Here is a 14,639-nt window from a genome sequence, read left to right on the forward strand (position 1 = left end):
GCTCTATAACCTGATACAGCTCACATATAAACCGATCTACCGATTTGACTTCTTGAGCCCCTAGAAGCCTAAATTTTCACACGATTTGGCTGAAATTTTTACACAGTGTTATGTTATAACTTCTAACAACTGTGCTAAGTACGGCCCATATTGGTCAAGAACATGATATAGCTCCCATATAATCCTATCCCCCTATTTGATTTGTTGAGCCCCTGGAAGTCGCAACTTTCATCAGATTTGGCTGAAATTTTGTACATGGTGTTCGTTATGACTCTCAACAACTGTGCCAAGTACGGTTCAAATCGGTCAAGAACATGATATAGCTCTCATATAAACCAATCTCCCCATTTGACTTCTTGAGCACATGCAAGCCAAGATTTTTATCTGATTTGGCTGAAATTTTGCATTTAGTGTTCTGTTATGACTCTCAACAACTGCTCGAAGTACGGTCCAATTCGGTCTAAAACTAGATATAGCTCCCATATTTTAGCAGAACCCATGGTAGTGGGTTCTCAAGATTCGGCCGGTCGAGCTTACACACTTTTATTTGTTTTAATTTGACATTTGTATAATTTTTAGTAATATTTTCATATATTTTGAAAATATTTTCAAATATTTTAGGAATATTTTCATATATTTAAGTATTTTTGTTCGTATATTTTAAGCACATTTTAATATTTAGGGAACAGGAAATATTCCACATTTTTTAAATGTTTCTGGAAATTTTACCTCTCCTTCTTCAAAGCCTTTTTGCATGAAAATTATGAATTATTTCATGGATTCTATGATTATGTTCATATATTTAACAATTGAATGCATCTTTCTTTAGAAAACGAAATAAAATAGTTCCTTAGTTTCCAAGCACACCTCGTATGTTGTGATTTTGGAGACACATGAAATTGAAGCTTAAATTGAAAATTACCGCCTTTAGTTAGGTTAACAAAAGTATGAAGGGGGGATTTTTTTTTCATTTTTGTGTTTTTTTTGTTTTGTTTTTGATGTTACGTTACTTGCCCTCATATTGTAATGCTTTTTGTTTTTTGCTCCATGTTTTTCGGTATACATTTCACCTAAACGTTAATGTAATGTTATTTAGTTCACTCATTTCAATTCATTCATGGCGTTCAATTCCAGCTCCAGCGCCTCCTTCCGAAGTGCCATGGAAACGCCAAAGTAAAACCCAACTCATGACCGTTTGTTTGTTTGTGAGTTTGGCTAATGTTCACTCCGTGAAATCCCGCATCACATTACAGTCACTTTGGCCGGCTTTATGTTGAGTTTTGTTGACGTTTTTTTCGACGTTGTTTAACATTCTGTCCGTATGTTTGTCATCAAATTTCTTAGTTTGCATGTCATGAAAATATTAACATAGTTTTTTTTTGAGTTCGCAGTTGGTCTTCTTTCCTTACCCAACCTAAATTCAAGAACAGTTTTTCTACTCCCCTCTGAGTTTGATGTGTGTGTATATATAGTTCAAAGAAATAGTGCTAATATATTTGCGAAAAAAATAGGATAGGTACCTCACATATAGGTGTAATTCGCCTAATAAGGTTCCTTGAATTTAATCCTTGAACAATAATAATAACGGTAGAAAGGGAAAGTTTCAGTGATGAACTCAAGGTGTTTTAGTAAAATTTGCGCTCATTGATGTTTTGCAAGGTATTTTTTCAGTTTTAGCAAAGCCTCATTTGCTTATCGGAATATATTTTTTCCTGCTTTTTTTGAGGGGTAGTTTTTATGGCTTTATAATTAGATAATAAATTAATTTGTCATATTTCATTATCGCACGTAATAAATTATATTTTTTAAGACTCTGTTCATATCGCATTTCTGTGCTGTTTTTTTTTTGTATTAAAACTAGAACATGTCTTCATTTTAATAAGTGAGGTGTGAAAATATGCATTTACTGGCCGCGGGGTTTGAAGTTCTTAATTCAAATGAAGTCATTTTTTATCTTTGAAAGTTACAAGAAGACACTTGCTTTCAATTTAATTTTTGCGATGGGAAATTATTTACCATGAGATAACATGGACAATTTTAAAAGAAAACAAGTAAAAGCGTGCTAAGTTCGGCCGGGCCGAATCTTATATACCCTCCACCATGGATCGCATTTATCGAGTTGTTTTCCCGGCATCTCTTCTTAGGCTAAAAAGGATATAAGAAAAGAGTTGCTCTGGTATTAAAACGATATCAAGATATGGTCCGGTTCGGACCACAATTAAATTATATGTTGGAGACCTGTGTAAAATTTCAGCCAATTCGAATAAGAATTGCGCCCATTGGGGCTCACGAAGTAAAATAGAGAGAACGATTTATATGGGATCTGTGTCGGGCTATAGACCGATTCAGACCATAATAAACACGTATGTTAATGATCATGAGAGAATCCGTCGTACAAAATTTCAGGCAAATCGGATAATAATTGCGACCTCTAAAGGCTCAAGAAGTCAAGATCCCAGATCGGTTTATATGGCAGCTATATCAGGTTATGAACCGACTTGTACTTTATTTGACATAGTTGTTGAAAGTAACAATAAAAAACGTCTTGCGAAATTTCAGTCAAATCGGATAGAAATTGAGCCCTCTAGAAGCTCATGAAGTCAAGTCTCCAGATCTGTTTATATGGCAGCTATATCAGGTTATAGACCGATTTGAACAATACTTGGCACAGTTGTTGGATATCATAACAAAACACGTCGTGCGAAATTTCATTCCAATCGGGTAAGAATTGCGCACTCTAGAGGCTCAAGAAGTCAAGACCCAAGATCGGTTTATATGACAGCTATATCAGGTTATGGACCGATTTGAACCATACTTGGCACAGTTGTTGGATATCATAACAAAAAACGTCGTGCGAAATTTCATTCCAATCGGGTAAGAATTGCGCACTCTAGAGGATCAAGAAGTCAAGATTCAAGATCGGTTTATATGGCAGCTATATCAAAACATGGACTGATATGGCCCATTTACAATACCAACCGACCTACACTAATAAGAAGTATTTGTGCAAAATTTCAAGCGGCTAGCTTTACTCCTTCGGAAGTTAGCGTGCTTTCGACAGACAGACGGACGGACGGACAGACGGACGGACATGGCTAGATCGACATAAAATGTCACGACGATCAAGAATATATATACTTTATGGGGTCTCAGACGAATATTTCGAGTAGTTACAAACAGAATGACGAAATTAGTATACCCCCATCTTATGATGGAGGGTATAACAAGTAAGAAGGCATTAAGTTCGGCCGGGCCGAACTTTGGATACCCACCACCTCGAATATATATGTCAACTCCCTTTCGTCGCAATCCGATGAAAATTGGATAACTTGCGCACCTAAATTCGGCACGGACATTGAGTGATCTTATAAATATAAGTTACTGTTGAATTTTGTATTTTAAATTTCAACAAAATCGGGTAATAAATAAAGCTTTTATGAGCTTCAAACCCTTAACCGGCACTTTTATGGACCTCAGACCCTTTATCGGGAGATCGGTCTATAGGGTAGCTATATCAAAATATAGTCCGATCTAAACTATATTTAGGTTCGAAGTTGAGAGGCCTGAAACTACTCAGTGTTCAAATTTTAGCGAAATTGGTTAACAAAAAAAGCTTTTATGCGCTTCAGACCCTTTATCAGGAGATCGGTCTATATGGCAGCTATATCTAAATATAGTCCGATCTGAATCATACTTAAGTCAGATGTCGGGAGGCTTAAAATAACCCACTGTTTAAAATTTCGTTTAAATCGGGTAATAACTAAAGCTTTTATGGACTTCCGACCCTTTATCGGCAGATCGGTATATATGGCAGCTATATTTCAATATAGTCCGATCTGTACCATATTTGAATCAGATGTCGGTAGGCTTGATGCACCTCACTATTTCAAATTTCGGCGAAATCGGGTAAAAATAAACATTTTGTGGGCTTCTGACACTTTTTTAAACTTGGGAGGCGTAAAACTACTGACCGTTTAACATTTCAGCGAAATTGGTTAAAAAATAATGCTTTTATGGGCTTTAGACCCTTAATCGGAAGATCGGTTATTATGGCAGCTATATCTAAATGTAGTCCGATTTGAACCATGTTTAGGTCAGATGTTGGTAAACTTAAAATAACCCACTGTTTCAAATTTCAGCGAAATCGGGGAAAGGTCCGTTCAAGAATCTATGCCAAATTTCAGCTCAATATCTCAATTTTTGAAGGCTGTAGAGTGAATACAACAGACGGACGGATAGACAAACAGACACACGGACATCGTTAAATCCGAAATATATATACTTTGTAGGGTCGGAAATTGACATTTCGATGTGTTGCAAACGGAATGACTAAATGAATATACCCCCCATCCTACGATGGTGGCTATAAAAATAGAGCTATTGAACTGAAATCCTGCATAGATTCTGTTTCTGCCCATAAGCAGATTTAGATCGAAGATGGCCTATATCGGACTATACCTTGATATAGCCCCCATATAGACCGATCTGCTGATTTAAGGTCTTTAAGCCCATTAAAGACACATTTTATCCGATTTCGATGAATTTTGGACAGTGTGTTGTGTTAGGCCTCTCGCCATTCTTGTTCAATACGACCGAAATCGGTCCAGATTTAGATATAGCTGCCATATAGACCGATCTCTCGATTTAAGCTCTTGGATCCATAAAAGGCGCATATATTGTCCGATTTCGCTGAAGTTTGGAACTGTAAGTTATGTTAGAACTCTCGACATCCTTATTTTATTTGGCCCAGATCGGTCCAGATTTGGACATAGCTGTCATATAGACCGATCTCTCGATGGGCCCATAAAAGGTGCATTTATTATCCAATTTCGCAATAATTTGGTACAACGAGTTGTATTAGTCTTCTCGACATCCCTTTTCAAAACGGCCCAGATCGGTCTAGATTTGGGTATAGCTGCCATTAATGCCTATCTTCCGATTTAAGGTTTTAGACCCATAAAAAGTGAAATTAATAACCGTTTTTTCTTAAATAAGGCACAACGAGTTTCATTGGGCCCACCGACATTCGTACCGAGTATGGTTAAGGGATCGGTCTTTATTTCTACATAACTGACTGATATAGACCTATTTAAGATCTTGAGCGCTATGAGGTCTATGTATATATACCAATGTACCGTCATGTACATATACGGATCTACCGATTTAAGTTCTTTGGCCCATAAAAGGTGAATTTTTTAACCGATAAATATGGTACAATGGGTTGTGTTAGAGCCTTACATAGCCATCTTGAATATGGGGGAGATCGGTCTATATTTAGGTATTGCTGATATGGGTTCATAAATTATGCATTTGTCACTGTACGAAAGGTTTTTTTCCGAGGTGGTGGGTATCCATAGTTTGGCCCGGCCGAACTTAATGCCGTTTTACTTGTTAAGGTTTCTTTTAAGCATTTAGAGTGGACAACGAATCATTTACTCGCTTAGGCGGATTAATACTCGCGCCCTCTTTTCGATCTAAAATTTCCAAAAGGTAGGCGCTTGAAATTTTTCACAAATACTTGTTGTTGGTGAAGCTTGGTTGGGATTGTAAATGGGCCAAATCGGACCATGTTTCGAAAGCTGCCATGCAAAACGATCTCCCGATTTGATTTTATACGTCTCTAGAGGGCGCAATTCTTATCCGATATGGGTGAAATTTTGGACGTGGCAAATGACTTAAAACAAATGTGTCGGGTATTTTCCAAATTGGTCAATAACCTGATCGAATCATGATTTGGCTTTTTCAGTCTCTAGAGGGCGCAATAGTAACTCAACTTGGCTGCAATTTTACACGTGGTGATCATGTCAAATTGATCCAATAACCTAATATAGTTGCCATATGACTCCCGATTTGACTTTTTCAGCCGCTAGAGGTAGCAATTCGTACTTATTTACTTTCGATGAGTTCCTTTTTATATCCTCCGCCATAGGATACCCCGCACTAATTTCGTTACTCCATTTGTAACACATCGAAATATTGACCCAATAAAGTATGTATATGTACTTTTGATCGTCTTGACATTGTAAATTCGTCCGTCCATCTGTCGAAAGCACTCTAACTTTCGAAAGAATAAAGCTAGGTGCTTGAAATGTTGTACGAATACTTCCTATCAGTGTGAGTTGATTGGGATTGTAAATGGGCTATATCGGTCCATATTTTGATATAGCTCCCATATAAATCGATTCTAGATCTTGACTTGACGAAGCTTTAGAGGGTGAAGTTCTTATCTAGGTGTTTTGTTTTAACTTTCAACAACTGTGCGCTGTATGGCCCAAATCGGTCCATGTTTTGGTACTATTTGATCTCGGATCTTGAATTCTTGAGCCTCTAAAGGGCACATTTTTTTTAACTCATCTGGCTGAATTTCGCATGAAGCGTTTTGTTATGACTTACAGCAACTGCATTTGATCCAAATCGGTTCATAATCTGATATAGGTGCCATATTAACCGATCTCGGGTCTTGACTTCTTGAACCTCTAGAGTGCTCAAATCTCATCCGTTGTGGCTGAAATTTTGCACGAAGTGTTTTGTTATAATTTCCAACAACTGTACCAAGCATGGTCTAAATGGAATCACAACCAGTTATAGCTGCCATATAAACCGATCTGGGATCTTGAATTCTGGAGCCTCTAGAGGTCGCAATTATTATCCGGTATGACTGAAATTTTGTACAACGACTTCTCTCATGACCTTCAACATACGTGTCAATTGTGGTCTGAATCGTTCTATTGCCTGATACAGTTGCCACATAAACCGATCACCCTATTTTACTTCTTGAGGCCTTAAAGAGCGCAGTTTTTATTTGAATTGTCTGCAATTTTACACAACGACTTCTACTATGGTCGTCAACATTCAGTTTAATTATGGTCCCATAAGTTGATATAGCTCCAATATCATAGCCATTTTTTTCTTTTATCATAAGTTTGCCTAAGAAGAGATACCGGGAAAAGACCTAGACAGATGCGATCCATGGTGGTGGGTATGTAACATTCGGCCCGGCCGAACTTAGCACGCTTTTACTTGTTGAAGGTAGTTCTTTAATAAGCAATCATCAGACGTTTGATGGAAACACCAATATTTTTTTTTAACATGGTTGATGTTGAATATTATTAATTATTAGATTTTTTTTTTAATTTTTCGTTGAAATAATTGTTTGCAATATTTTTGATTTCGGCCTTCTTAGATGTTTTTGTTCAGCACTTTGCAATTTTCCAATATTTTTTTTAGCAATTTATAAAATTTTTGTTTTAAAAAGCAATCACTTCCATATGTTTTGTCCCCAGTTTCCACCCACTGTTAAAGTTCCTCCTCTGAAAAATCGTTGTTTATGTTGTACAATATAAAGTTTTCTTGTGCTTTCTGTAGTTAGTTAATACTGATTTTTTTATATTTCCCCTTTTATGTGCAGGCAAGCCACCAAAGAATCTAACATTCAACAACAACAGAAACAATCTCGGCCAGATAGCACCTCAACTGGAGAGTATGTTTTCTTCACAGCTCAACATGATGCTAATACTGACCCCAAAGGGTAACATCATCCTGTGATGATGGTGGCTACCTAACATTTTGTAGAATATTGAAATAAAAAATAACAAAACAACGAAACTTTTGTACAGAAAAAAACAAAATTAAATGTCGCAAAACAATAACCGCTTATAACGTTTCATGAAAACAACAAATTGTAATGCATTGCATCTTAGGATTTTGTAATTAACATATTATTAACAAATCATTCAACTGCATTTTGTAAAAAACAACAACAAAACATACAAAAAACAGAAGTATGTGTGGAAAAACAGAAGTATGTGTGGAAAATGTTGCTGCTACAGCTGCTGCCATTATCATCATTTGTTAACAATTGTGTGTAAATTCAAATCGTAACTTCTTGTGTGTGTGTGTTCAAATCGGAACGAAAAGAAAAACCACAATACAAAAAGAAAAACAACAAAAACTATCTAACAACAACGAACGATCTCTGACATTGATGGTTTTATTGCATCTCAAAACAAAAACCTTAAATCCGAAAACAAAATCGGTTACAATACAACAATTAAAACCAAAAGTTCGAAACTTCATAGCCATTGCTTGCTAAACTAACCCCTGTGTCGGCATTGTGGGCTTGTAAAAAAAGAAACCAAAAAACATCCGAAAAGAAGGCCAAACATCTACAATAAACCCCTCCTCTTTGAAGGGGCTTACAACGGCTTCGAGCATAAACCATATCTCAGACACCACATCATGCATACAAATAAATTATTGAACAATAAAAACAAAACAGCATTTAATCCATCAGCATCTAATAAATTACCATCATCGTCATCCGCTTCGGCTAACCCGACATCATCATCATCATCACCATTCGCCAAATTATCATCCTCATCATCAACCCCATCAATATCGCCATTATTGACCACCTTCGATGTTGATCATCCATATCGCCACTATTCACAACACCATCATTCCGCATATCATCATCCTCAACATCAGCAAACAATCAGCAATTTCAATCCCCTCCACAACTCATCACTTGCCTCCTCGATTGATTTAGAGCCATACCTTGAAGCCATGGAGGCACGTACCACTTCAATGGATCGCAATCAGGAGACGGATGTCTGGGCCCAGTTGCAGCAAAAAGAATCGGATATCTTACTAGCGGCCGAACTGGGTAAGGCATTACTGGAAAAGAATGAAGAGTTGGTGAAGCAGCATGAGAAGCTGATCGAGGAAAATTCAATTAAAATAGAGGTAAGTGAAAAGTGTTTTTCTTACTTTTATTATAGCCACCACCGAAATATGGGGTATATTCATTTTGTCATTCCGTTTGCAACACATGGAAATATCCATTTCCGACCCTATAAAGCATATATATTTTTGGTCAACGTAAAAATCTAAGACGATCTAGCCATGTCCCTCCGTCTGTCCCTCTATTGAAATCACGCTACAGTCTTTAAAAATAGAGATATTGAGCTGAAACTTTACACAGATTCTTTTTTTTCATAACCAGGTTGAGTTCGAAGATGGGCTATATCAATTTTGCCAAGATTTGGGACAGTAAGTTGCGTTAGGCCCTTCGACATCCTTCTTCAATTTGGCCGAGATTGGTCTAGATTTGGTTGTAGCTGCCATATAGACCGATCCGACGATTTAAGGCCTTGCGCCCATAAAAGGCGCATTTATTGTCCGATTTTGTCAAAATTTGGGACAGTGAGTTGTGTTAGGCCCTTCGACATCCTTCTTCAATTTGGCCGAGATTGGTCTAGATTTGGTTGTAGCTGCCATATAGACCGATCCGACGATTTAAGGCCTTGCGCCTATAAAAGGCGCATTTATTGTCCGATTTTGCCAAAATTTGGGACAGTGAGTTGTGTTAGGCCCTTCGACATCCTTTATCAGTCCGCATTTGGATATGGCTACCATATAGACCGATCTCTCGATTTAGGGCTTTGGGCCGATGTTGCCGTAATTTAGGACAGTGAGTTTAGTTAAGCCCCTCGACATACTTCTGCAATATGGCCCAGATCGTTCTAGATTTTGATATATCAGCCATATAGACCGGTCTCTCGATTTAAGGTTTTGAGCCCATAAAAGGCGCTTTTATTGTCTGATGTCGCCGAAATTTGGAAGAGTTAGTTGTGTTAGAACCTTCGATATCCTTCTTCAATTTGGCTTAGATCGATCCAGATTTGAACATAGCTGCCATATAGACCGATCACTCGATTTAAGGTTTTTGGGCCCATAAAAGGCACATTTATTGTCCGATGTTGCCGGAATTCGGGACAGTGAGTTGTGTTGGGCCAGTCGATATCATTCCTTAATTTGGCTCAGATCGTTTTGGGCTATAAAAGGCTCATTTATTGTCCGATTTCGCCGAAATTTGGTACACTGGGTTGGTTTTAGTACTAAACTAACATACCCAACGAAATGTTGGTGCATAACAACATAACATAACTTGATTTTCGATTCCGATCTCCAGATTTGAGTTCTTGAGTTTGCAGATAGTGTTCCGTTATGACTTCAAACAACTGCGCTGAGTAAGTCTTAAATCGGTCTATAAACTGATTTAGCTCCCATATAAACCGATCTCCCGTTTTGACTTCTTGTGCCTCTGCAAAGCACAATTTTCCTCCGATTTGGCTAAGATTTTGCTGATAATGTTCTGTTATGACTTCCACCAACTGTGCCAAGCACGGTTTGAATCGGTCTATAACCTGATATAGCTTCCATATAAACCGATCTGTCGATTTCGATTTCTTGAGCCCCAGGTAGCCGCAATTTTTGTGCGATTTGGCTGCAATTTTGCAAACAACTGTGCCAAGTACAGTCTAAATCGACCTATAACCTGATATAGCTACCATATAAACCGATTGCCCGATTTGACTTCTTGAGCCCTTAGAAGTCACGATTTTCATCCGATTTTGCTGAAATTTGAAACAAAGAATTGAGTTATGACTTCTAACATCCATGGTAAGAATAATCCTAAACGGTCTATAAATATAGAAAACAAATCATAAGCTTAGAAAGGCCTCTGGGGGGAGGGCTAAGCACCCCCAGAAAAGTTTTAGCGACACCTGAATTAAAGAAATTTCGTTGTTTTTGGTAAAGTCTGCTAATTTTATTGCTATTCGATGGGTTTTAATCCCTCCCAGGAAGCTAGACTGGCTTCGCTAATGCCCCCCATATAAACCTATCCCCCGATTTGGCTTCTTCAGTCCTTAGAAGCCTACATGTTCACTTGATGTGTCTGAAATTTGGCCCAAAAACCTAAACAGTGCCAAGTTTTATCCGATTCGGTTAATATGGTGATATAGGCCCGCCTTAGTATCGATATCCCGATATGACTTTTTTAGCGGAATCCATGATGGTGGGTACCCAAGATTCGTCCTGGCCGAACATAGCACGCCCCTCTGTTTGGGGGGTGTTTGGGGGAAGGGGTGGACTCCCAGAAACGTGGTCCCACATTTGGATATTAGATTTGCATTCTACTTGTAAATACCTTTCATTTGAGTCCCATATTGTCGTGATTGGTTTAAATATATGTTTGGTAGGTTTAAGGATGGGGCGGCCCCCCTAGGTACCTCATCCGAAATTTGGATACAAAACCACCATTTTTACCATTTTTAGGGTACTATATGAGAGTACACAAAATTTCGCTTAAATCGCACCACCCACCTCCGAGATCTGGCGTTTCTGAAAATTAGGGTAAGGGGGAGGGTCCGCCCCCCTTCAGATATCAAAAAATGTAGTACCCTTTTTTCACCACGAGTTCAGCCGTTTCTGAGTCTATAATGAACACACAAACAAACAAACACAAATTGATGTTTATATATAAGATCAGGGTTAACTATTGACTTTTTTATACGGATAAGAATGTTGCTGTTAGAATGGCGAGTTTTACTATTGGTTTTATGAGCATAAGTATATCCGGGATAACATGCATCTAATATTTGTTTTATCCGGATAACTGGGTATACCAATAACGTTTTTTTTTTTTTATTCAGAAGCAATGTTTTGTTACTATTTTTATACAAATTACTTAATTTTAATAATTGTATACTTATATTGCGTCTTTAACTGTTTTTGTTGAATGGCGTTTGGATATTTTCAAATATCTAAAATCCTTCATAGGTATTTCACATTTGAACTTGAAATTGGGAAAAGGCAAGACCTTCCAGTCGCCCATTTGCCATAGGTAAGACTTATTACTCACATAGGAAGTTACCCTCAACTAAACCAATAAAGATCAAAATCAAACAAACCAAGTTCAAAAACCTTATATCTCTAATGTGTTTATCCATGTAAATTGACAACCAAATTACCATTAGTCCCTTGTCACACACACACGGATACTCAGAACTGTCCATCAAGTCTAACAGAAAGTCATTCATTTTTCATAAATCCAAAAGAGACAACAAATTCGGTATGATAACAAATTTAACCATAACCTCTACGAAGGTTACTTAGTACGTATATGCGTTTTAACATTTGAATATTCCCAGCGTTGCTACTCTCTGGGGTTCTAGTGGTGCAACTATCTATCAGAATTTCCATTTACCTTTTTTTTTTGCTGTCGCTGTTTTGGTTAAATGACACACCTTGAACCTACACAAGGATTTGTTTAATGCGTCCCTAAAATCCAGGGAGCCATTTGAGCTTTCACTATCGGAGACACCCACTCGTATTTGCGTCGTAGACCAAATTGAAAATCGATATTCATTCATTATTTGTATGTCCTGTCCCGGCCTGTCCTACTCGATGCTGTTAAAGCAATTTTTCCCAGTGATTATTGGCGTTTCATGTGACACTTTTATTTAACTCAAAATGGAATATTAAAGGTAGTTTTCCTCCATGGTCGCGCAATAGCTTCAGTTCACCTCACTTCACAGTTGCGGATTGGTGTGTAGGCTCCAATCTATCGCACGTGTGTTGATGTGGGAAAATACGAAGTAAAGAACATGAGTGGAAAAACAATTGAGAAAACTATTGTGTTTGTGAAACATGTAAATGACAATGAGGCGATGACTAAAAACAACATAGTGGAAGATGGATACACTCAGAGAAAAAATTATTAAGTTAAATTTTTTTTTATAAATATTTGAAAAAAAAAGGAATTACTCTGGACATTTGAATGTGTGAATAATGCTTGGGGTTATCAAAGTTGAAATTTTGACAATGAAACAGTTTTTTTTTGGAAAGAACTGAGATTGGTCAAAAAAATCCCTATATAAACATTTGGCAGAAATAGTTATTAAAAAAAGTGTTTTCTAAAAAAGTTGCGAAATTTTACATTTTGTGACTAGGAGTATTTGGTCCCACTTTCTTTTATAAGGTAACTTGGTATTCCAGCAATCTATTTTTTTCAAGTGTTTTGCTTCCCCCTTACTTCTCTTTAGGGGGGAAAAGTTCAAGGCCAATAAACCACTCTAGCCAATATGATATGAAAGCACTAAATGCAGAATTTACTCTTGAACATAGGGTTTGGCTCGTTTGCTTGAGACAAATAAAACTTGAAATGAAAGAAAATAGAAGGAAAACTAGTGAGAGCCTGAAACATATGTTCCATGAAAATGTTTTCAGTATTGTCTTTCCGCTGTTAAAATGGAAGGGAAACCAAATATCATGAATTATAGTTCTTTATACATAAAAAAAATATCGAATGGGGAAAAAACAATGTGTTCGTTTGAGTTCTTCGCCCCGCAAGGTAAAACAAATAAAAGCGTACTAAGTTCGGCTGGGTCGAATCTTATATACCCTTCACCATAGATCGCATTTGTCAAATTCTTTGCATAGTTTATCGTTAAAGGCAGAAAATAAAAAAGGCTACTAAGTTCGGCCGGGCAGAATCTTTTACACCCTCCACCATGCATTGCATTTGTCAAGTTGTTTGAATGACTCTTTCACATATTGTACATATGAGCTATATCAAGTTATTGGCCGATATGGACCGTACTTGTCATGCCGTACAAGTCATATGAAAATTTCATCACCCAAATTTCACGCAAATCGAGTAATAATTGCGCCTTCAAGAGGCTCAGAAAGTCAAATTGATTTAGACCACTCTGAGCACAGTTGTTGGAAGTCACACCAAAATGACATATGCAAAATTTCAGCCAAATTGGATAAGAACTGCAACGTCTAGGACTCAATAAGTCAAATTAGGTGATCGATTTATATGGCGACTATATCAGGTTATAGACTGATTTAGACGATACTTGGTACAGATGCTGGAAGTCATACTAAAACGACATGTGCAAAACTTGAGCCAAATTAGATAACAATCGCACTCTCGAGAGTCCCAAGAATTCTAATCGGGAGATCGGTTTATATGGCAGCTATATCAGTGTCCAAATCTGTCTATAAAATATTTAGACCAAATTTGGCACAGTTGTTGGATGTCATACCAAAACGATATGTGCAATATTTCAGCCAAATCGGATGAGAATTGCGCCCTCTAAAAGCTCAAGAAGTCCTGACCCAAGATCGGTTTAGATGGCAGCTATATCAAAACATGCACCGATATGGCCCACTTACAAACCCAACTGACCTACGTTTGTATCACCTCGAAATATTCGTCTAAGTCCCATAAGGTATAGGTATTCTTGATCGTCTCGACATTGTGAGTCGATCTAGCCGTGTCCGTCCGTCTGTCGAAGTCATGTTAGCAGTCGAACGCGTAAAGCAAGCTGCTTGAAATTTTGCACAGATACTTATTATTCACGTAGGTCGTTGGGGATTGCAAATGAACCATATCGGTTCTGATTATGATATAGCTCCCTTATCTCCCGATTTGATTTCTTGAACCCCTGGATGACGCAATTTTTGTTTGATTTGGTTGAAATTTGGCATCTAGTGTTCTGTTATGACTTCCAACAACTTTGCCATAAACCGATCTCCCGATTTGACTTCTTGATACCTTACAAGCCGCTCCTTTTGTCCGATTTGGCTGACATTTTGCATGTGGTGTACCGTTATATCTTCCAACAGCTGTGCAAAGTATGGTCCAACTTGGGTAATAATCTGATATAGCTTCCATATAAGCCGATTTCGGATCTTGACTTCTTGAGCCGCTAGAGGGCACAATTGCTATCCGATTTGGCTGAAATTTTGCATGAAGTGTTTTAATTTGACTATCAATAACTGTG

The 14,639-nt window shown here is 37.6% G+C and overlaps 1 protein-coding gene across 7 annotated transcripts in view; it reads left to right on the top strand.

The window, feature by feature from the left end:
- Nucleotides 1–14,639, top strand: part of LOC106086954 (bicaudal D-related protein homolog) — a 217,324-nt gene that overhangs the window by 18,472 nt on the left and 184,213 nt on the right. For 4 of the 7 annotated variants that reach the window (XM_059363520.1, XM_059363519.1, XM_013251787.2 and 1 more), the window contains one exon: nucleotides 7,409–8,745. In XM_059363520.1, the coding sequence (XP_059219503.1) occupies nucleotides 8,239–8,745 (507 nt within the window). In that variant the 5' untranslated portion in view covers nucleotides 7,409–8,238. The remainder of the gene's footprint in view (nucleotides 1–7,408; nucleotides 8,746–14,639) is intronic. The other 3 variants (XM_059363529.1, XM_059363522.1, XM_059363524.1) reach the window with 2 other exon arrangements.

Source organism: Stomoxys calcitrans, chromosome 1 (genome assembly GCF_963082655.1).
Source record: "Stomoxys calcitrans chromosome 1, idStoCalc2.1, whole genome shotgun sequence".
In the NCBI taxonomy this organism is placed as follows: domain Eukaryota; kingdom Metazoa; phylum Arthropoda; class Insecta; order Diptera; family Muscidae; genus Stomoxys; species Stomoxys calcitrans.